Consider the following 21352-nt stretch of genomic DNA (forward strand, 5'->3'; position numbering starts at 1 on the left):
ATGTAAGATTTACTCGCTTATCTCTCCTTTTACAGCTTCTCAAAAAGCAACATAGTCTAAAGTGAATTAAATGTAATATCAGGAGCATTTTAAGCCAATCACCTCTATGCTCATCAAGTAGATGCTTTACAATACTGCCACTGCCTTCAGGTACAGAGAAGCCATTTTACTTTGACAAGCAAAGAGCCTCTGCTTCAAAATTTAGTGGAGGTCTTACCCTTAAAGACATATAGCTAAGGAACATCAGAACAGTACCATCCGGTATTCGTGGCCTTGCAGAGAACTGCATGTCTCTTAAGTGGCTCCTTTTACCACAAACTTCCTGAAACCTGTACAGTCACTCACAGGTTTCAGACTGATTTTAAGGATTTGGATTAAAATTTTGGGTTTGACTAAAAGCCCTCAGCTCATAGACAATCAGGTCATACAATTCCTTTCACAAACTGATAAAGCTCACCTCCTGCAGAAGACACCTGCAAAGCCTCCATCTTGTAGGTCAACCCATTCACTTTGTCTTCTGCGTTCTCTCCATGCTTCCTGTGACTTGAAGACTTGAACCACCAGATAGGTATTTTCAAAAAGCCCTGAGAAATGAACAGAAAGTACCAGGTAGGTTTTGGTTCCATTGCAGACAATGAAAAATTTCACTTTCATCTCAGGAAGAAGGAAAAGACATGATCGAACCTGAGCTTTTGTAAAGGCACCGGCATTCATCACTGCTGCTGTAAGCTCTTATCCTGCCTTATTTGTCTGAGGACGAATGTATTAAAAATACCTTGTTTCCCTTTATGAAGCTTTATTCACCATGGACTTGCTAAGATCCATTTATATACATACACATAACTACTGAGGGAACTCAGGGTGGCGAGACCCTGGAGAAGTTGTGGATGCCCCATCCCTGGAAGAGTTCAAGGTCAGGTTGACCTGATCTAGTGAAAGATCAGAACTGTGATCTTCAAAAGTCACTTCCAACACAAACCATCCCATGACACTGCTTGAGGTTTGTTAGCAAAGAATCCTTCCATTTGTATAACCATCAGTGACAAGAGAGTCTCCCAGTAGGGCCCTCCATTTTCAAACACCATCCTCAGTACAATTCTAAACTGAAGGCAAACACTTACGTTCCTCCATTTTTATGATTCTGTGAGGAAGCAGTAGTAGCAGTATAAGAGTTGTGCCTTCACAAGAACCCTGCATGCCAGAAATACCAATTTCCTCCAGAACTTAAGACACTTCTAGGGAAGAAGCTGCAACGGGCAAGCCTTTTACCCCAGAAGTTGAAAGAATAATAAATATGGACAGATTCATAATATTCTAAATGTTGACTGAAATAAAAAAAGCTTTAAAAGCACAAAAAGCACTGTACATTATGGCAAACCAAATTTCTTCCGAAGTATCTTAAAATAAAGAGGAAGAGGAAAAAACCCAACAACAAACTACTATCATATTCACGTCTCCAGACACCATCAACCAACTAAAGAACACAATCTCTCTCCTTTTACCTTTGGTGGAAGCTTTCCTTCAGTTATAACCAAAGTATCTCCTCTGCAAACATTAAGTTCCTTCAGAGTGGCATTCTGTAGGAAGAAAAAGCACAGTACACTTGTAAGTCTTCGTGGTTTTGTGCTTTGTTTCCTAAAGTATATGTTGGTGGGGGTTTTAAGCCATGCATGCCAAAGGTCCAATGTGTTTTGCTTTCCCACCAAAGAGCAAAGAAATATTCATTTAATACCCACTGCTTGAAGACAGCTTTGCACACAGCTACGGCACCTACAGGAGTCCTTCCAGAGCATCCTGATGAGCTGTGTATTTCCTTTGCACCTCCTCATCCCACCAACCAACATGCCTCTTTGTAGACGCATCTTTAATGCATGGTAAGCCTATATTTTAGAAAAAACTATGTGCACATGGCTTAATCCTAGTCAATGAAAATAAGAGGCAAGTGCACAAGATTTGTATTTTAACCATAGGTATCCCGCACTGCCTTCATACAGTGCTGTGAAAATAAACCAGCAAGTGTACTAGTGGAGCACACACAAAACCACCGCGCGTTTGCTTTAATGCGGCTCTCTTCAGGAGAAGTTTCTAAAGAAAAACAGATTTATTTTTATAATTAAACTACGGCACGATTGAAGTCAAAAATAGGATCCTCTTACTTCCTGACTTAATGCTTCCCCTGCTTCATAGCACCAGTCAATCCTTCTCAAGTGCCAGTTGTCACCTACCAAAAACCAAAAACATACACATGGAAAACTAAAACAGCCAACAACACTGTTTTGAAAAAACATAACAAAACTCTTACTAAACATTAAAGGGTTCTTTTGCTTGTGGGGGGTTTTTTTGTTTGTTTGTGGTTTGTTGTTGTTGTTTTCTTTTCAGACACTACACTGATAAACTAAAGCACCACCCTTCACGTCCTTCCCCAGACCCTAGAAACGCTACTGTTTGGAAACAGTCTTCTCTTACTTGTATAAATGTCTCTACCTCACACACCCCATTAATTCCCCTGGTTTAAGAGGAAAGCAAAGGAATTCCCATGTCATTTTACAAGTTGAATCAAGGACAGGCTCGTTAAAATGAAAACAATACTATAAGGAAAAATCCAACTTCCCCTCCTCAACTGTCTACCAGGAGACTTCCCGCTAGAGAAAAAAAATGAAAAGATGGTACACTCCAGAAACAATACTTGTAGATTTAGCACCTAAAGCATACTAGGTACAGAAGGAACAAACACAAATGGACATTCTAATCTGACCAAAATAACTGATGAAAACACACTTTAGTCTTTTCAAAGTACAAAATTTGACTTTCACAACTAAAATAACCCAAGCCCAGAAGGAATCTCATCAATAAATTCTGTGGGGAAAAAAATACCTTGCAGTCTTTTTTTAACAACAAGAATATCAAAATCTGCTGCAGTCTGACATTTATTTGAATGAAAGCAGTCAGATCACGAATCTCTACACATCGCCAAATTCAGTTCAAAAATTGTTAGTATAAGAGAAATAAAACTAGAACCATCGTTTCTTGCCAGTAAAACTACACGATAGGTAAATGGAAAAAATTAAGTTGATTTCAAGACATTAACTACTTCAACTCATACATACACGTACATAAGAGCACAATATTTAATTCTCATTTGGGCTATTCAATGTATATTCTGATAATAATGTCTTTCAGGTGAACTTCTATGTTTCTTGAAGCATGGCTGAATTTGCAGCGATCACACAACTGTAACACATTCAGTGTTCAATGAATGTTTAGAGCAATAGCTGGAAAACAACATCACTCCAACTCTCTTCTCCTCCTTCCTCCCTATCAATGGAAAGAGATGTTCAGCCAGGAAATTCACCTGTCATGCTAATGCCATCTGTATCTCCTCCTTAATCCTCATGTAAAAGCTTAGTAAGGAGTAACTGCTACCACTCAGATTCCCAAATAATGGCCAAACTGTGGTCTCATTTTAAATAACTTGGTTTTGCAAAGCAACCAGAAGTTATTTTTTTTACAGTTAATCTCATGCAGTGGTTCCCACTACAACAGAATATCTTTTCAAAGCAGCCAAACATCTGCACATGCACAAATAGTCTAGGAACTGTGGGTTTTGCCATATTTTGATTAAACAGAAAGCTTGAAACTGATTTTCAAGAACAACTGCACAGCCAGCTTTTATTAGAGCAAGACTGTCAAGTTTGTAATTCTTTCCCCTCTTCACATTACAATGACACATAGATCACTGCAACAAACTTAAAACTTAAGTTTAGGATAGCAAGAACTGTCTTGGAAATCCGGAATTTTTAAAATAAAAAATAATCATTAAATAACAATACAATGCAACTGACCTGATAATCCAGATTTTTCCAGCATTAAATTTAGACACTGAAAAAAGAAACATATGGTGAGACTTGTCTCAATGCACTGGTTGGGTAATAAAAAGTTTTCAGCAAATCTACACCACTATTTTCTAAAATAAAGACTGAGTGACAGAAAATCTGCACTGTCAGTTTTTTGCTTTACTTGAGCAAATTCTGTCCCAGAGTTTGAAGATGCACCTTAGAGAAATCAAACCTGCAAATTCAACACTTTGCAGCCACTACTCGTCAATATTTGCTCTCTATGCCAGAAGTCTGGATCAGCAGTACTGAGAACTGCTTCTTTTATTCTGTGCACAGCTCTGACTTCTCTCACTCTAGTTTTGTGCATTCTGAGTTTGATTAACTACAAGAGAAGTGTGGCAGGTTCTGCCACAATTGCATATCATTCTGAGGACTGCTATATATAAAAGGAGTGCCTAGCCATGCATAAAGCAATCAGGCTATGTTAATTCTTGGGAAAAAGCAAAGATGTTTCTTTACTACTTGGTGAAAGTTCAAGGCATTCTTCCTGCTGGCCTTTTGGAGTTGCCTTTGCCTCTGTGTCTCTTGGTGACCTGAAGTGACGTATGGGTATAAGGCAGAGTTCTCCAGGAGCAGCAGACCTGACCCAGGCAAGAGAAAAGCTTTTAAAAGCAGCTAGACTTACCTCTTTGACAGAGGCAGTCTCTTCCACAACTATCTCCATCTCGGGGCTTGCATTCTGGTCACTCCCAACAATAAAATACAGGAAGAGCTAAAAATGCAAGTTAAGCTATCAGAACACATTTAAATACGGAAATACTGTGAAATAACACTCCCTACTGCACACATATACCACCTATTGCAAGCCTGCCATCAGTCAAACAGCGCTGAAACTCCTTTGAGCAAACAAACAATCTAAGCAGTACAAACAGAAGCACGTGCAACTGGGTTATGGCCATCAGTAGGTCTTCATTAACCATCTGTACATGTCTGCTGCAAAGGAGAGATAAAACATGCTAGCGCTCTGATCTTTAGAAATATACAACTTTTTTCTCATGCGTATTTACAACTTGCAGATAACGAGCAATATCCCCTTTTCTTAACTTTATGCTTTTTACAGAAGTATAGGCACATCAGAGCGCACAAGTTGGACAACCACAAACAGACAAATGATTTACCATTAGTCAAATTAGCTATATTAACTGGTCACATATATGCTCTTGGCCTTCTGCAACACAGATGAATGGTGTAAGCCTTCATGCCAATATGTATAATTCAGCGCCACTGAACTTTTTTTTTCCCCCCATCCCACTTACAACCATTACAAGAAGAAAAAAAGGACTACATGAAATACTAGGAAATGGAAACAAAGCATAGAAGCAGCACAGGACTCTTTTTCAGTCACAGCATGGCTGTACCTGAGTGGAAGTTGGAGCTTTCCCATGACATAGCCCAAGCAAGCTCCCCATTTTCAGTTCTGCTTCCTTGACAGTATAATCCTCAGGCACTTCAGGGAGAACAAAAACATGGAGAACATCATAAGCTGCTGCTTCCTGAAAATATCCATTCTATTATGCTGCTCTTTAGAGTAAGATAAAAATGTTCAGAGACATTTGGAGAACTTCACTTCCACAGTGCTGACATCAGCTCTGTAAGCCTCCTATGACGAAAGCAAAGCAACATTTGTAAAAAGGTGATATGGAGAAATAGTGTGAAATGGGGATGATGGACATCAATTGTGATTGTATATGTCTGCTCAGGAATGTGGGTATGGTGACTAGTCATGGGTGCGGTGTCTGGTCACATAGGCACACAGCTTTGAGGAGACTCCTACAGTTTTGAGGAGACGCCTGCCCTTCTTCCTCTAACAAAGGGGCTATTTATAAAAAGGATGAGAAAAGGATGAGAGACATTTCAAATGTTATCTAGAGGGAGGGAGTGCTAAGTCTTCTTGCCAGAGAAGTTCAGATGGTCACAAGGACATGAATCACCTACAAACCTGCAAGACCACCACATTCCAGGCAAAGGACTGATAAGCTAATTAACATACGAAGCGAGAGTAAGCGGGTTTAGGTAACGAATACGTATAGGTGTTAATTGAATATTCATTTGTTTTCTTGTATAAATGTGAGATGGTTCATCACTTCGGGCATGCACGCTTGTGGAGGAGCGATCCCCCATGCATCTGCACGCAATAAACATACCTACTTTATAACTTTCGAGTTATAGAGTCTAACTCCGTACGTCACAAGGTTCTTCCCCACCATCTATTGAATATGGGGCGACAAAAGAATTTTCTAGGTTGTCTGGACCAAACCCCTGCTTAAAGGAGAACCAGCTCTGAAACAGTATCAGTTCAACCTGGGCTTTTTCCAGTCAAGCTCTGAATACCTCCATGGACGGGTATCTCCCAGCCTCCCAGTGCTCACTGTTTATTGTTTGACCACTACCAATGTGAATTCCACCACCACCCCTGTCCGAGCAGCTGCAGTTTCCTGTGCTGAAATTCATGTCTGCTGCCTCTGATCCTTTCCACGTGCTTCTCTGATAAGCATCTGGCTCTGCTTTAACATGGAACTATAGAAAAGGAGTTAAAGATGGCAATTAGCCCTCCTCCTCCTCCCCCCAAGCCTCTTCAGGCTGGAAGAACCCAGCTTCCCTCCTCTTTCATATGTTCCAGCTCTAAAACCATCCTAACTGCTCTCCTCCAGACTGGCTCTAGTTTGTAAGGGCTTCTTTCTCCTGCTGGGGATCCTCCAAATTTGACACAATGCTCCAGATATTCTCTGACAAGCGTCGAATGGAGGGGAATTAATCTCTCCTTCACTTCCTGGCCATATTTTATTAATGCAATATATTAGCAAAATAGCAAAGACACAGAAAACACTTCCCAGCAAGTACAAAGCTGATAGACTCAGTTTCTCACCACCACCCCAACAATGGCAAAAGCAAAACTGGAGGTCCTTTTCTGCTAAACACTGCCCATCAGGAGCACAGTTGTACAGTGACAGGTGCTATCACATGTTCATGTAAATCAAAGAGCAGACTACGGCATGAACATGTTCCCCCAGTCTTAAGGAAGCAGAAATCCACAGGTTATTCAGTGTGATTCATACACCACAAACACAAGCTGCCTTCTCACAGTAAATGGGAACCTAATGGTGCTTCCCCCATCACCACAAGACTCAAGTTTCTGCCAAAGCTGTTCTAAAATTCAACCTTGTGCATCAATACTCTTAACAAATAGATTTAAACCATTTTGTTTCAGGAAATGTAAGTTAGACTGCTTCCTGTAACATCTAGAAGGTTGGAATAATATTTAATAAATTTACAGAGCAAAGAGATCATTTAGAGACTTTTCCATTTAAAAAATCAGAGTCACAGAACAGTTTGGGATGGAAGGGACCTTCAAGACCATCCAGTTCCAAACCCCCCCGCCACGGGCAGGGCCCCTTCCACCAGCCCAGGTTGCTCACAGCCCCATCCAGCCTGGCCTTGAACACTGCCAGGGATGGGGCAGCCACAGCTGCTCTGGGCAACCTGGGCCAGTGTTTACCACCCTCACAGTACAGAACTTCCCAGTATCTAACCTAAACTTACCCTCTCTCAGTATAAAGCTATTCCCCTCTGTCCTATCGCTGCAGGCCCTACTAAAAAGTCTGTCCCCATCTTTCTTAGAGACCCCTTCAGGCCCTGGCAGGCTGCTGTAAGGTCTCCCCAGAGCCGTCTCATCCCCAGGCTGAACAACCCCAGCTCCCAGCCTGCCCTCACAGGAGAGCGGCTCCAGCCCTCTGATGGTCGTCGTGGCCTCCTCTGGACCCGCTCCAACAGGTCCATGGACCTTCTTATGCTTGGGGCCCCAGGGCTGAACGCAGCGCTGCTGGGGGGGCTCTTACTAGAGCAGAGCAGAAACATCTCCCTCAACCTGCTGGCCATGCTCTTTCTAATGTGACCCAGGATACAGCTGGCTTTCTGGGCTAAAAGCACACATCATCAGGCCCTGTTGAGCTTAATAAATAACTATGGGAAACAGAATTTTCTGTTAATTCCCACAGTCTTGAAGCATATGGCCAGTGGTCAATAAACAGCAGGGATGCTAATCAGTTTTGCTCATTAGTGATGCAAGTAATAAAACCAAGCTGAACATTTAAGTCCAACTGCTAGCTTTGTATCGATACTGTTAATGAACAGTAAAACTGGGGGAAAAAACAAAACACATGCACACACACCTGCTTCAGTTAAGTCCGGAAATCAGTGAAGTTGTGTGTGTACTGCTCCCAGCAAAAGACAAAAGGGAAGCTTAAAGTCTCCCAATTGAACTACTTACAGAACAATGATTAAATAAATAAATTTACCTGGAGACAGAAGTTTCCCATTTCTGCTAACAGGTCTAAGACAGCTGTCATTTGCTGTAACAAAAAGGGCAAGAAAGAGACAGACATATTAAATAATTCAACTAAGAAGAAATCTGGCTCAGAAGTTTAGACAGATAACATATTTAAGATGAATGCCAATGGGTTTGTCTTTGAGGCCTTCCTCTGGAGGTATTACATCAAAAGTACGTTGGAGAAAGATTCCTCCTGGAGACCTCATGAGCAGTCTTTTTATTTTTTATGTTTTCAGTGAAAGATTACCTTCTCTTTGAAACCAGCCGTTAGCCACAATCAGTAAAATACTACAAAACTGATCAGGTGCTTCCGAAGGTAAAGGCATCAACAACAAATTTAAAGAAAGAAAACCGGAGTGTCTTAAAGAAAGGAATAAGGTTTCAAAGAAAAAAGTAATTCTGAGTGTAATACTTTAATAAGGCAACAAGATTATTCTTTACTAAAACAGACGCTGAAAAATAAGAGCTTCATAAAATTTTTTAATCAAGACTTACACCAATTTATTTTTTAAGCTAGGAAAAATAATCATTTTATTCAAAATTGGATCAATTTTAAGTCCTTTGCACCCTCTTTCTTTAAAGAAAAAAGAAACAAAACAGCAATGGATTTGCCGTTTTAAATAGATTGATGCAAAAAGCAGGATGCCAGCCAGTACATTCTAACATTATCAGATCTACAAGTAAAGCAACTGAACACTTACCTAGCTCCTCCTCTAACTGAAGCTCCCGTATTGCTTTCCTTTTGATATCTGACATCACCTAAAAGAAAGCAATATTAACACCTCTAATACAGAATGCTAGTAACACACCTGCTGTTCAAATGCCAGGTCCACAAAAGGCAGCCCTCACTTGAAATGTGTCCTAGTTACGTTCTTACTCCTGTTCACACTACCCACAGCTGAGAAAACTTTTAACATCATCATACCAAATATGTATAATACATGTACTGTTATCATAACATATTTATGAGAAGCCCACCCCTTGGGAAAAAACAGCATTTTTTCCTATCCTAGGCTGAAAGCAAGAAATAATACTTTCCTCCTCTTTTAGCTTTTGCTTACTGACAGCCTCACCAAACATACATTTACAGGATGGTCCAAAACCAAAATTTTTTCACACAAATAAACCAGTGCAGTCTATATTGGTGTAAAGTGACCCACATTACAATCTTATTACACAGCAAAGTATCCCAGTAATGGTAACTCTGAGTTGCACGCCATTTTCATCACAGGACAACTTCAGCCCTGTGGTTATATCAAATCCTTATTAATTGGCCCAACTATGCTAGCCAAGCTTTTCAGGGCAACAGCCTGTATCATATTCACGAACAATCACACTCCTTACTGTTTCAATAGTGGCAGTAATTTTAACAGGTTTCTCTTCATCTTCTGTCCTGCAGAAGTTTTTAACTTGGAGCCAGCTGATGTCATACGTAAAAGCAGTCAAATTGCCACTTGACACATTCACAAAGCTGTAAAAACAGACGATGCAAAGATGGTCAATGAAAAGTACACATTGTCTGGGCTACATTACTGAACAGTAAAGTTCGAATAAACCGTTAATGCTTAAGTCATTAATAGCAATGGCATGTCAGCAGGGTAAGAGTCAGAGGCCTCATGCAGCATCCAGGCAGCTGGTTACTGAAAAAAAAAACAGTGAAAACCGTGTGTTGGTAATGGCCTTTCAATGGGACTTGAGCTTCTGAAGGCACTTCAGATTCTAAGTCACTTTCTGAGGTTGGGCTTAAGGCTTCTAGAAAAAAAATACTGTGAAAGCATACCTAGTCATAAATAAAAGGTTGAGATTTTCTTTGTCTTTCTGCTACTGTATACAAATACAGAAAGGTGTTTGTGAAGAGCCTTCTCACCGTTTGATTTACAATCTCAATTTTCCAGTACTGTTTCAACTAGGAAGTCAGAATTTATGTAACAAGCACATATACATGTCTCTGAAGATAGGAATCTAATCTAAAGGCTATGCACTGGGAAGTGAAATAAGACCAGAAATTTGACCCTGGCAACTTTAGATTTAACTGGGAGATTCAGCAGAGTTCCATACTCTTCTGATACTGCTCTCTTCTCTCATCCCACCAAGTCCCTCGGAGAACCACACAATTCAAACCTCAGAAGTTCAGGCCACACCAAAAATGTACCACCACATTGGAAGCAAGTTGTTCTCACAAGGTTTTTCCCTTTACAAATGTAAAGTCAAAGGATATGACTGCACCTGCACTTTAAGAGCAAATAACTATCTAATGCTTGTTAAGTACCTGATCTCCAAACCTTAAGATTACTATATCATGAATTAAAAAGCTCAAAGTGACAATTAGTTAAATGGACATATATACAGCTACCGTAATTGTAACTGAACAGATTTTGCCAAAAATGCTTTTTTTGTTTCATTATATTTGTAATCAAATTGTTACCTCTGGTCATGGCTGTCTAAGATTAGTACTGAGCATCCATCTGTCAGACCAACACTTTTGACTGTTTCTTTCATATCTTCTTCACGAAAAACTTCCCAGTTCTTGGCTTCTTTATCTGGTCCTGCACTGTTCTTTAGAATGATTCCTCCTGACGGTGCTAAAGCTCTGTGCAGATCACCCAGTTTTGTGCTGCATGAAAAGACGTGCTGTGATTCTGTGAAATGCTGGCCCTTCCCTCCTTCATTATACTCCGCTAAACGAAGAACGTTTACAACCACAGGCTCATGATCAGGGCCTGTCATCACCTTTGTACCACCAACCTGAAGTAAGGAATGCAAGATTTATGCAGTGATGATCAATAAAACACAGAAGAGACTAGACAGCAATGACAACAATAAAAATGAGACAAAAAGATGGACCCTCCCTCCTTATTAAACCACCTCTGACCAAACACCTAATGAACAAACTAAAGTAACTCAAAGATGTTGGGAAGAGAAAGCATAATGCTAAGGTATGTTCCAGGTCTGCAGGTATAATAAATACCTGCAAAAAGGTAACAGTAGCTGAGAAACCAGTGGACACGATATCAGATTAAATTCGATTAAGAACAGAGGAATTGAGCCCCTCAAGACATTAAAGAACCACACAAAATTGTGACTCGGGTAGATCACAAAAATTATATTTTAAAACGTGGCCTTTCTTATATTCAACTTCAGAAAAGAATATAGTTCCCTGAAGACAATGCAATCATGCAGGAAGCTGGAGTACTGAATACCATACCAAAAGTACAACCAAGACAAGAACAACGGTTACTAGATGTTCTCTTCTGGTTTTATGTTGGAGTGTTTATGGGGTTTTTTGATAAATCAGAAAGAAAATGCATACTTTTGCAACAAAGATCTTTCAAAAATACGAGGGTTTTTTCATTACAAAGATGGAATAAAATGCCATGTTACATAACCACTGAGGCAAGCTTCTGACAGTTAAGCAGAAACCTTACTATTAAAAGGAAGATGCAACACTAGAAAAGGAGCATAGTATTTCAGGGAGACCATACACAGAAGTAGTCACTGACAGGTCCAGCTTTAAATGTGAAATGATTCGCAACGGGGCTTAAGTTCTTGTTAATGCATTACTATTAACCAACCTCCTTCCAAAAAGGACCAGATGTTTTCAGAATATACTCCAGTGTAACTGGCATTGGGTACCTACAGGCACCTATCAATCTGACCATACTGCATTCTGCATAGTTTAATTCTGTTTATGATTTTGTCAAGCAGCACACTGTACATCACTCAAAATATATTGACAAGCTGTCAAAACACAGTATCCTACGCGAGGCTGAAGAGGTCTCCCTAAAGTCAACATTGGTGTGTCAGCAGCACATCTGCAGAACAGATTGACATTTCCAAAAAGATGTCTGGAGATCAAGCCTTATCTCTTCAGAATTAACAAGGAGAGAAGGTATTTGGTTCTTTTACCTCTTTCCCATTCCACACAAAGACGTCTGTTCCATCAGCCAGCCCGACACCATCCAGGGTCAGCTCATCTCCTAAAAAGGAGCAAATCATCAAGTTCTTGCTCACACCAAAACAGAGAAGCAGGTCAGCTGGTAAACTGAAATATGTTGGCACATTCTACTCTGGCTCAAGCGTACCATTACAAAAGCTGCTGTGTGGTCAGCATTTATGGTGGGTAAGTTAGGGTTCACTCATGTAGCAAGAGCAACTCAAGTGGGTACACACCCCAACAGCACTCTGAGTAAAGAGGGCACAAAGGTTTCAACTTCCTTTCCCATACAAACCAAGGCCCAAGTTACCACTGGGCAAAGCTGCTTAGTCAGGAGCATCTACATGAGGTTTAGCAGTGAATCAACGGATCTAAAATAAAAAGGTTGGATTTAATAAACAAGTTACATACCATACATTCCAAGCCCATTCTCTGAAATACTAATGCCCATGCTGCAGTTTCTTTTGCCTTCCTACTATAAATCAGATTCAGGTTTTTTTTTAAAGTCATTGTCATTTAAAGAACTGCACTAGCATGTGGAAGAATATTTACAGCAATTATGAGTGCCTCTGTATTCTGATGTCGGCAGTCATGGGAAGTTGGGTTATGTTCTGTTAGAACCCCAATTTTCTGAAACAGGCCACAAAGGCTATAAAATTTTGAAATAGCTGAATAGGTTTTTGGAGACCAACACTTAGAATTGCATAACGATGCAAAGCTGGAGACAGAATTCATGATTTTAAAATACAAATATATTCTCCATGTAAGCATTTTTCTTTACAAAATTCCTACTTCAGCTTAAGTCTAACCTGCATTTTTCTTTGATGTCACCCTGGCTTCTCTCTTTCATCCTCTCCTCTACCTAGCAGGTAAATACTATGAAAACATTCATAAGCAGATCCAGGTCAAAATACAGACTAATATATTTTTGTCAGCAAATGTATTTAACTTGCTTAAGATCTGCAGTCTTAGTGCACTTCACAACAAAGATTACATATAAAAGTCTCAACACCCTTCATTTCACTAATAAGATTGTCCTAAATAACAGCAGTGGACTTGCATAGAAGTTTGAGTTTGAAGACTGTTTGGTAATACATGTCTCCAAGATGTTTTACATATGAAATTCTCAGTGTCTGCAGTAAATACAACATATAAACAACATGGAAGCCTCATATGTAGCAGTCTTACCATCAAGTATCTGGTAAAGATGCAGTCCTGCTGGTAAAGGCTTGGCAATACTGAGAATCATGTCTCCTTCCCAAGATTCCAACATCTATTTGGAAAATGAAAAAAAAAAAACCAAAAAACAAAATAAAACACCAGCAAGCAATAACTCTGCTGAACGCTGTTACAGCCTGGCTAACAAGCTCACTTGGTAACACTTAAGAAGTCACATCTATTTATTTCAACAAGGCTAGTAATGAAGGAAACTGTCAAGGATTTAGGATCTGGCCTTTCAGACTAGTCAACAGATAGTCAAACATAGCTTCAGCTGGACACAAACCAGCAATTGTGAGGTACAGGAAAAGCAGACACTAAGTCATCTTTCATTTAGATATCTATGAAAAAGCATTTTACAAACTGTCACATTCCTTTAACATAGTAGAGAATAAATGCAAAGATACCACATCCAATAGTTAAGCTAAATGTTTATTTTAATTAGTTTTCTTTTTTCTTGAACTACCCTGTTTCCTTTTAAGGCCAGCTAGCTCCTTGAAAAGACAAAGACAAAGACAAAACTGTCACAAACTGGAATGTTAAGAACAAGCCTGGAGTTCTGCAAAGCGTCAATCCATGTACATGGTGCCCAAATATAAATAATAAGCTTATGAGAACTTTACAGTCTACCTAATTAAAGTTACACGGCTTTTCAATACTTTGAGAACAGACCTGAAACCAGTGTTTCCTTCTATGTATACCCATATAGTTTTTAGCCCCCTAAAATGACATTTACTATTGAAAATTCCTCATTGAAATAAAAATTGTGGCATAAATAAATTTGTAAGTGTTATGTTTGTTATTATGAAGTGTTTGAGTTCATTTAATATAGGAAATACCTGGAATACCGATTGTCGAAGGTCTCCCAGTGTTTTTCTTCTATCAATAGTCAAATCCACAACACTCTCTTTCCAAGTAAGTGAAGGATGCAAAGCCCCATTGTGAAATTTGTAACATGAGCTCAAATGGAGATGTAAATCAATGCCGTTGTTTGCCGAGTCACATTCCACTCTTTGAAAGAATAACACAATAATAAACCAATGAATTTAACACTGACAAATGGCTAGCTTATCTCAGAGATGCGGCTGTGCAGTTGTCCTGGAACCGATACCCTCGTGGCTAAATTCACCGTCACATTCCCCGCTCCATCAAGGAGTACGCAAAGATGACAGTGATTTACACATTGCACAATACAGAGCTAGTACAGATATGCTCCACATAAGTACTATAACACCAAGTGCCATGTTTCTACACCTTGCTTCTGACTTTCTAAACACAAACTTCATCTTTGGTGATGTAGAGACTTTAGATTTTCAGACTGTGTTCCAGATCAGTACTCCACTGAAATGCAGAGACAGAAAAAACTGCAGGGAAACTGAGACAGGACAGACACAGCCATGCCTTCCTCCTTTATACCTGTATTCAGTTCTATTAGCTAAATGTAGCAGCAAGTATGCCTTTGAAAAAAGGTAAAGGAATGAAATTTACACAGTAGGGAAATACCACACAAGACTGGGTGTCTCGTGTGTGTCTGTATTTTGGTAACTTAACTGCGATTCAGACATATCAGCAGTTCTGTATGTTCCTCAACAGAAGGAAAAGTTTCAACCAACCTGAATATCACTAGCTCCTTCCTCCATGTTTCTGGCAAAGGATACCATTTATCTGTTGTTTCACAGTAAAGCAAGTCACTCCCCCTTCTCCCAATGGAGAACTCCCTCTATAAACATAATTAAGAGAAGGTATTCCATTCTCCTTCCAGAATGGCACTGAATTTTCACACAAAAAATGGTACAATTTAAAACTGTACGTTTCCCTTGAAATTCTGCAGAACACCTAGTTATGCCACTAACAGGGAAGCAGGGAACCAGTAGAAGGCAGAATATGGACATACAAGTTGTATTCCTCGATTAATCTCTATGACATTGAATCATTTTAGTATCTGGCTCTACTCAATGAGTTTCTTTCATTTTAAATCACTTCGGAGATCTGCAGATTAAGAATGCTGTTTAAGAGATTGGTACAGTTACATTAATATACCTCTTTTTTTGCAGCTCAGTATTAGCAGCATTCATTTCATTCAGAAGGTGTTCAGGAATTTGGTACCTTGGATTTCCTCGTGCTGCAACAAATAATATAGGCTAGTTTGGCCTCAGCTGCTTAAAATGTGTTTTGGCAAACAAGAAAAGTGATCAAGATGAGACATTACAGTATGGTAAGCATTGAAAATTCAGAGCAGTAATGTTGCATCCTTTTGTAATAGAGAAAATTAAACTACAAGCTGATATAAAGAATAAACAAGTGCTTTTACTTCTTCCCATCAATCTTTCCATAAGGGAAACTGATACATGAATGCCATTAGTAACTTGTATTTGTTTCAGTAGATGTTCTGCTAGTATTTGTGAAGCATACTAGAAAAAAAGTTAGTGTCAGCTATAATCAGTTAGCTGGTCACTACCTCCTCGGAGGTAACCTCTTTGTATCTTCAGTTAACCCTTTTTTCAAATGATCACTAGAAGGAAAACTGTATCTTCAGTTCTTGAAAGGACAGAAACGCCCAACAGCCTTTGCCCTCCAGAAAACAAACCGCCAACAAAGGAAGCCCCCAGAAAATCAAGATGAGTTTTGTGTACCTTCAGGCGGTCTTTTTAACTGAGATTTTCGATAAAACAGCATGTAGGCACTCTCTTTACCCTGAAATTGTTTCTCAATATCCTTCTCCTTGATCGGCTGGACTTTTGAATCATTCAGATCAAACCAATGGTGACCAGCAGAACTGTCCCTTAGCCTTGTAGGTTTTTTTTCTGCTTTCCACTGGACATCATTCTTCTGAGGGCGGCTTTGGAGATCTTGTCTTTGAGAATCTGACATAAACAGGAGCTTCTGTTTTTCCTTCAGACCAACCTTATTTTCATCAGGACTGAAATGAAATATCTGAGGATGATTCTGCAAATACTAAAAGGAAAGCAAGAACAAGATGAAGATACCCAGTTTTAAATACAGCAGCCTGCACTAGCTACTTCACGTGATTCATCGTCAAATTGATACACAAACCCCAGCACCTCAAACTTGGTTTTGTGATGCTTCCTCAATGTATTGTAGACAGAAAAATGTAGTCTCTTTCTACCACCTTACCTGTCTGATCTTTTATATACTGTTGCTGGCTTTGTTTCTTACGTAACTTCAAACTAACACGCGAGAAGTGGCAGAAGAATTGTTTAGCATAGATGCATCACTAAATACTAAATCAGACTAACTTTTGAATTTCAAGGATTGCTTGAGACACTGAAATCATTTCAAAACACTTCTTACAAGCACATACTCTCCCTGGAAAGGCAGCACAGGGAGTGACACTACAGGCAATCAAAAATCTCTGCTTTATCAGACACACAGTACCATCCCAACTGATCTAGCCCTCCGACATCAGTACTTTCTGCTCCCTAGTCCCTGCAGAAGTCCTCCCTTCTGTATTTACCAGAGAGGGATCTCAAACTCAATCTGGTCTGCTGAACTGTATCTCACCCAAATTAACGCTGCCTGATGTGTCATCTGAAGAACTTGAAACCTACTCACTCAATTTCACATAGTTTATCTACTCTGTCCCCTCCTTTCACATTATCTGCATGCTTCAAACAAGCTTTGTGTCCAATTTACATAAAAAAATCGTGGCTCTTCAGGGATGCGGAGCATGTGTGGACAACAACCAAGCTCCAACCTCCCCACAAACCTACAAAAAACAGCCCACCCCCTCAAAAAAAGCCCCAAACAAACCCTCAAAAATATGAATTTGTTTTAATCATAATGTAAAAAACTCATTTGATACTTCAAAAAGCATAAAACAATTTACATTTATTTCAATAAGGCAAGTCCTGCACTGATCAACTGCTTTTGGTATAGATACAGCACTTGTGAAAAGTCTGCTTTAGTAATATTCACAATAGCACTCAAACTTTGCAATGGTTAATATTGGGTTGCTCGCAACTTGTTTCTATCCCTTCCCTGTCAAAGTCAAAGCATCTACCTCCACAGAAGACTCACATCCAGATTTCACAAGTACATTTAATTAACTATTGTGAAAACTGCATTGTTAGCTCTATACAAGAAACAGTCAAAACACTGATTCTTCCACATATTTGTAACGCAAATGCTAAAGTATTTTCCTTAAAGCATTAGATACAGTGAACAATAGGACAAACAAAATTTTAGTGGAAGTATTAATTTTATGGACATGCCCTAATCAACAGAGAAGTGGCACACATTTTTCAAAGCTTCATTTCTGTTATGATTGTGAAGAGGTACTGTATTTCCTCTAATTCTCATCGCCGCTCTCATGTTCAAGTGATAGTAGTGCTGTTGCAGCTTCATCCGCAGATACAAGGTTCAGTAGGTAAGATTAATTTTTTATAGGTCAACCATATAGATAGAGAAAAAAGATACAAGCTTTCAGGCAGACAATCCCTTGAGAATCTTGTTCATGCTCCCTAGTCTACTAATTTATCTTACAAACCTCTCTTACACATATTGCGTCTTGCTAGTCCAAGGGCCAGTATTTTCAATTACCATCCTAATAATGACTATTCAGTAGAAATATACATGTAAAGTTATCAGTAGAAAAACCAAACTAACATACATGCATATTACCTTTCGTAATGCTCCATATTGTTTTCGGTATTTCTTATTCCAGGACACCCCTTTTTTCTCTAATAATCTCTGCCCTAATTGATCCACGGGAATTTGTTTAGATTCTTCCTACAGATAAATTAAAAACTGGAATAATGAAGGCTGCAAAAGTCAAGGGATCAACACAAAGAAGCCAATTCTGAAGCGTTCAAATCATTCTTGTTTGTTAATAATCCAATGTAACATCACCTTTTGTAACAGCTTCAGTATGCAACTTAAGAAATACTCAAAAGAGGCCCTTTTTGGTATGAAGAGCCACTATTAGTATTACAGTCAGTTAAATTAGAAGTTTTATATGCTTCACAGTAAGTCTAGAAGAGTTCTGTACACTTAAACCTGCCCACCCTTGCATAGACCAAACCCTTTTTCTGTGTTCCCTGATATCAAAATCAAAGCAATAAACTCCTTACATACCATACCTCTGAAAAAATCCCTTTTAAGACTGCCAATGGATTTTCTATTTCTTCAGCATTTTCAGTTTCTCTTAAAAGCTTATCTTCAATCAGTCTGTCCTCTTCCTGTGTAAGAAAAATAAGACTCACAAATACTGTTTCACACACAACTAGTAGGTTTTGTTTATAGTCTGTACCAACATTAGCATGCACAATTTAGAAGTGTGAAGAAAGTTCTGATTAGCTGCCTCTACCACCTGCTACAGACCGTATATTGTCGTACAGAATATCCTTTTAAAAACAAAAAAAACCCAAAAAAAGGCGTTTGCATTATTTACAAACAGCCAGAGTTATTCACTAAAATTACTGGGTTCACTTTTTCTTTCCCAAATGAATTAATACCTTTGGTCAAGACTAGCACAGTCATGTGAGATAGTTCAACATATCAGAAAGCTAAAATTTGCTACAAAATCTTCGCAGAGATCATACCTCATTGAGAACTCTGTTTTTCCACTGTGTAAGAGACCAAACACCCCACTAAAATATTAACTGGTTTAGATGTACATTTTCATCCACTAGTTCTCAGCACTTTTATGAAAAAATGAGATATATCAAGCAAGGAAGAAACACCTTTAGGACTTACTTGTAATTGCCAGTTTCCTAATTCATCCACATCTCTGATATAAACATGATAGTGTCCTCCATAGCAGCCACCTTTATGTATAATAACAGAGAAGAGCTCATACATGTACTCTGAATCATCCATTTCAGTCTTTGAAAAGAAAAACAATAATAGTAACAATAACATATATCAGTAAATCTTTCACACAAGGACAGTTTTACCCCATCAGCTTAGTTTCAGATACTTCTCAGTGAGCATTTGCACGTGCAGAGATTGAAATGGCTTTTCAGGGCTGGGGAACACAAGGTACAGACCAACACAAGCCATGGACCAACGCATGGGCTTTTAAGCCACCTTTTCAGCGCGATTCTGAACAATACTGGAAACTCAAAAATTAAAATAATGAAATATTGATAAGAATAATAGAACAGCTCAAACTGTTCATAACCAGGTTTATTTCGTTTAAAAGACTAGAGAACAAACAAGCAACACATTTATATACATAAACCAACTGAAAAAAGCTTCTTCAAACACAAGCAAACACTGAGAAATTTTGAAGTTTACTTTGCAACATTTCAATAAGAAAAATGTCTTTTTCAGTAACAGTGCCTCTATTAAATGTATTCTTTATATATTTTAAAGATCAAAAATTGTCATCAAGCAATGGTTCAGCTCAGTTTACAATCAATATACATATATGTGAATACAAAGACAGATTCCAAGAAAAATTAAATAACTACAGGCACATAGAACATATACAGCTAAATTTATAAATTATGTTATCAGACAATGACAATACAAATATAAATTTTAGTTTCCAGGTGACAATCTTCCTTTAAAGGAACCATCAGATTAAGTTTTACATAATTATTACACCTTCTACCCCCATGTAGCTACGAGGTATTTCCCACTCAGTTAAAAGTGGAAACAAACTGGAATTCCAGAAATTTGGATTTAGGGACAGAGGAGAACACGCTAAATGTCTTGAATACCTTTCCCTGACAAAATGCAAAATAAAAGATAACTTGTCCTTGAGATATCTGTTCTCTGCTGATTACATAGAAAATTTAACAAATTCAACAGTACAAACCTGCTCACAAAAAGGCCTCAGATTTATCTGGATGGGGAATGTATAGCAGCTTGTTTCCTTGTACCGTTCACACTTCTCAAAATCAAAGTTAAATCTCAGGAGAGAAATGGTGAGAAAGGGCGGCAACTTCCGCAGCTTAGCAGACTGTAAAGTGATTTAAAAAAAACTGTAAGCACAACTATTATAACAGAATAGTGTTTCCACCTTGCTACGGTCAACTTATTTTCCAACAAAGCTTCGTTACAACAAGGCAGACATGACCAGTGTCTCCATTTTTAAAACTTCTTCCTTAATTCTCATTTTCCCTACCAACTACACATCCAAAAAGCAATCAAGATCCTTCCCTTCTGTTAAGCCCTACATCTTCCCTGAACAGAGATCACCAGTCCCACAATTTACCCCGCTATAGAAAATGAAGGACATTGCTGAAATTGTAGCCAGTAATTAATTACATTTCCACAGCCCACATTCTTTGACAGAGGATTTTCTTGAAATTCATACTAAGAAGCAACTGCTTCAAACCCCCTGTGTTTACGTATGAAGTCAAGACTATACAGCATCTTCCCAGCAATTTTGCTCCTGTCCCCTTGCACAGCACCTGCCACCAACAGTCCCAACACAGACCCTGGGAGCCCAGAGAAAAAATACAAATGTTCAATTGCTGCTGCTGAACAGCAGGCGCTGCAGAAAGGTGACAAAGCTTCATGGTAGCTTCACCATTCCCAGATGAACAACAGTAGGGTGCTCAGCATCTGGCGTAGGCACCAAAGCCACCCAAAAAAACCCCACCAACAGCTACAAATGAAGCTCAAACTATAAATGTAGTCTACACGCTTGCTTTTGCTGTCAGGAAAAGCCCTGCTGAGGCTGGGGCTACTACTCTTCTGGCCCCATCCCAACCATCTCCTCCAAACACAGTATTTGTACATCACCTGAGGTTTATTCCAATGACCTTTGAGAAGCCTTCCAGTTCTCTAGGGTTGTGTGACCCCAAGTATAGGTTAGGGCCCATACAGGCACAGTGTTTTCAAATGCAGAAATCAGAAATTATACTATCTGTAACAGTGTAACTAGTTCCAACAGGTATGTTGTCCAGAAAAACAGATCACTCCCACAGTGTATTTTGCAGACTGTTGCCAAGTGACTGTCGGGCTGCCTCCAAATGGAGAAAATGGTCTTAAAAATGTCACCAG

At 39.1% G+C, this 21352-nt stretch overlaps 1 protein-coding gene across 9 annotated transcripts in view; it reads right to left on the bottom strand.

Moving 5' to 3' along the window:
* The window catches only part of USP40 (ubiquitin specific peptidase 40), a 37981-nt gene that overhangs the window by 7167 nt on the left and 9462 nt on the right, over window positions 1–21352 (bottom strand). For all 9 annotated transcript variants that reach the window (XM_056349128.1, XM_056349129.1, XM_056349127.1 and 6 more), the window contains 19 exons: window positions 20160–20303; window positions 19091–19219; window positions 18475–18573; window positions 18017–18124; window positions 16009–16330; window positions 15416–15497; window positions 14215–14386; window positions 13346–13430; window positions 12130–12200; window positions 10649–10968; window positions 9568–9694; window positions 8925–8982; window positions 8192–8245; window positions 5255–5343; window positions 4522–4608; window positions 3843–3879; window positions 2157–2221; window positions 1503–1577; window positions 458–584 (listed from right to left, as the gene is read on the bottom strand). In XM_056349128.1, the coding sequence (XP_056205103.1) occupies window positions 458–584; window positions 1503–1577; window positions 2157–2221; window positions 3843–3879; window positions 4522–4608; window positions 5255–5343; window positions 8192–8245; window positions 8925–8982; window positions 9568–9694; window positions 10649–10968; window positions 12130–12200; window positions 13346–13430; window positions 14215–14386; window positions 15416–15497; window positions 16009–16330; window positions 18017–18124; window positions 18475–18573; window positions 19091–19219; window positions 20160–20303 (2251 nt within the window). The remainder of the gene's footprint in view (window positions 1–457; window positions 585–1502; window positions 1578–2156; window positions 2222–3842; window positions 3880–4521; window positions 4609–5254; window positions 5344–8191; window positions 8246–8924; window positions 8983–9567; window positions 9695–10648; window positions 10969–12129; window positions 12201–13345; window positions 13431–14214; window positions 14387–15415; window positions 15498–16008; window positions 16331–18016; window positions 18125–18474; window positions 18574–19090; window positions 19220–20159; window positions 20304–21352) is intronic.

The sequence above is a fragment of the Falco biarmicus genome, chromosome 8 (assembly GCF_023638135.1).
Source record: "Falco biarmicus isolate bFalBia1 chromosome 8, bFalBia1.pri, whole genome shotgun sequence".
Lineage (NCBI taxonomy): Eukaryota > Metazoa > Chordata > Aves > Falconiformes > Falconidae > Falco > Falco biarmicus.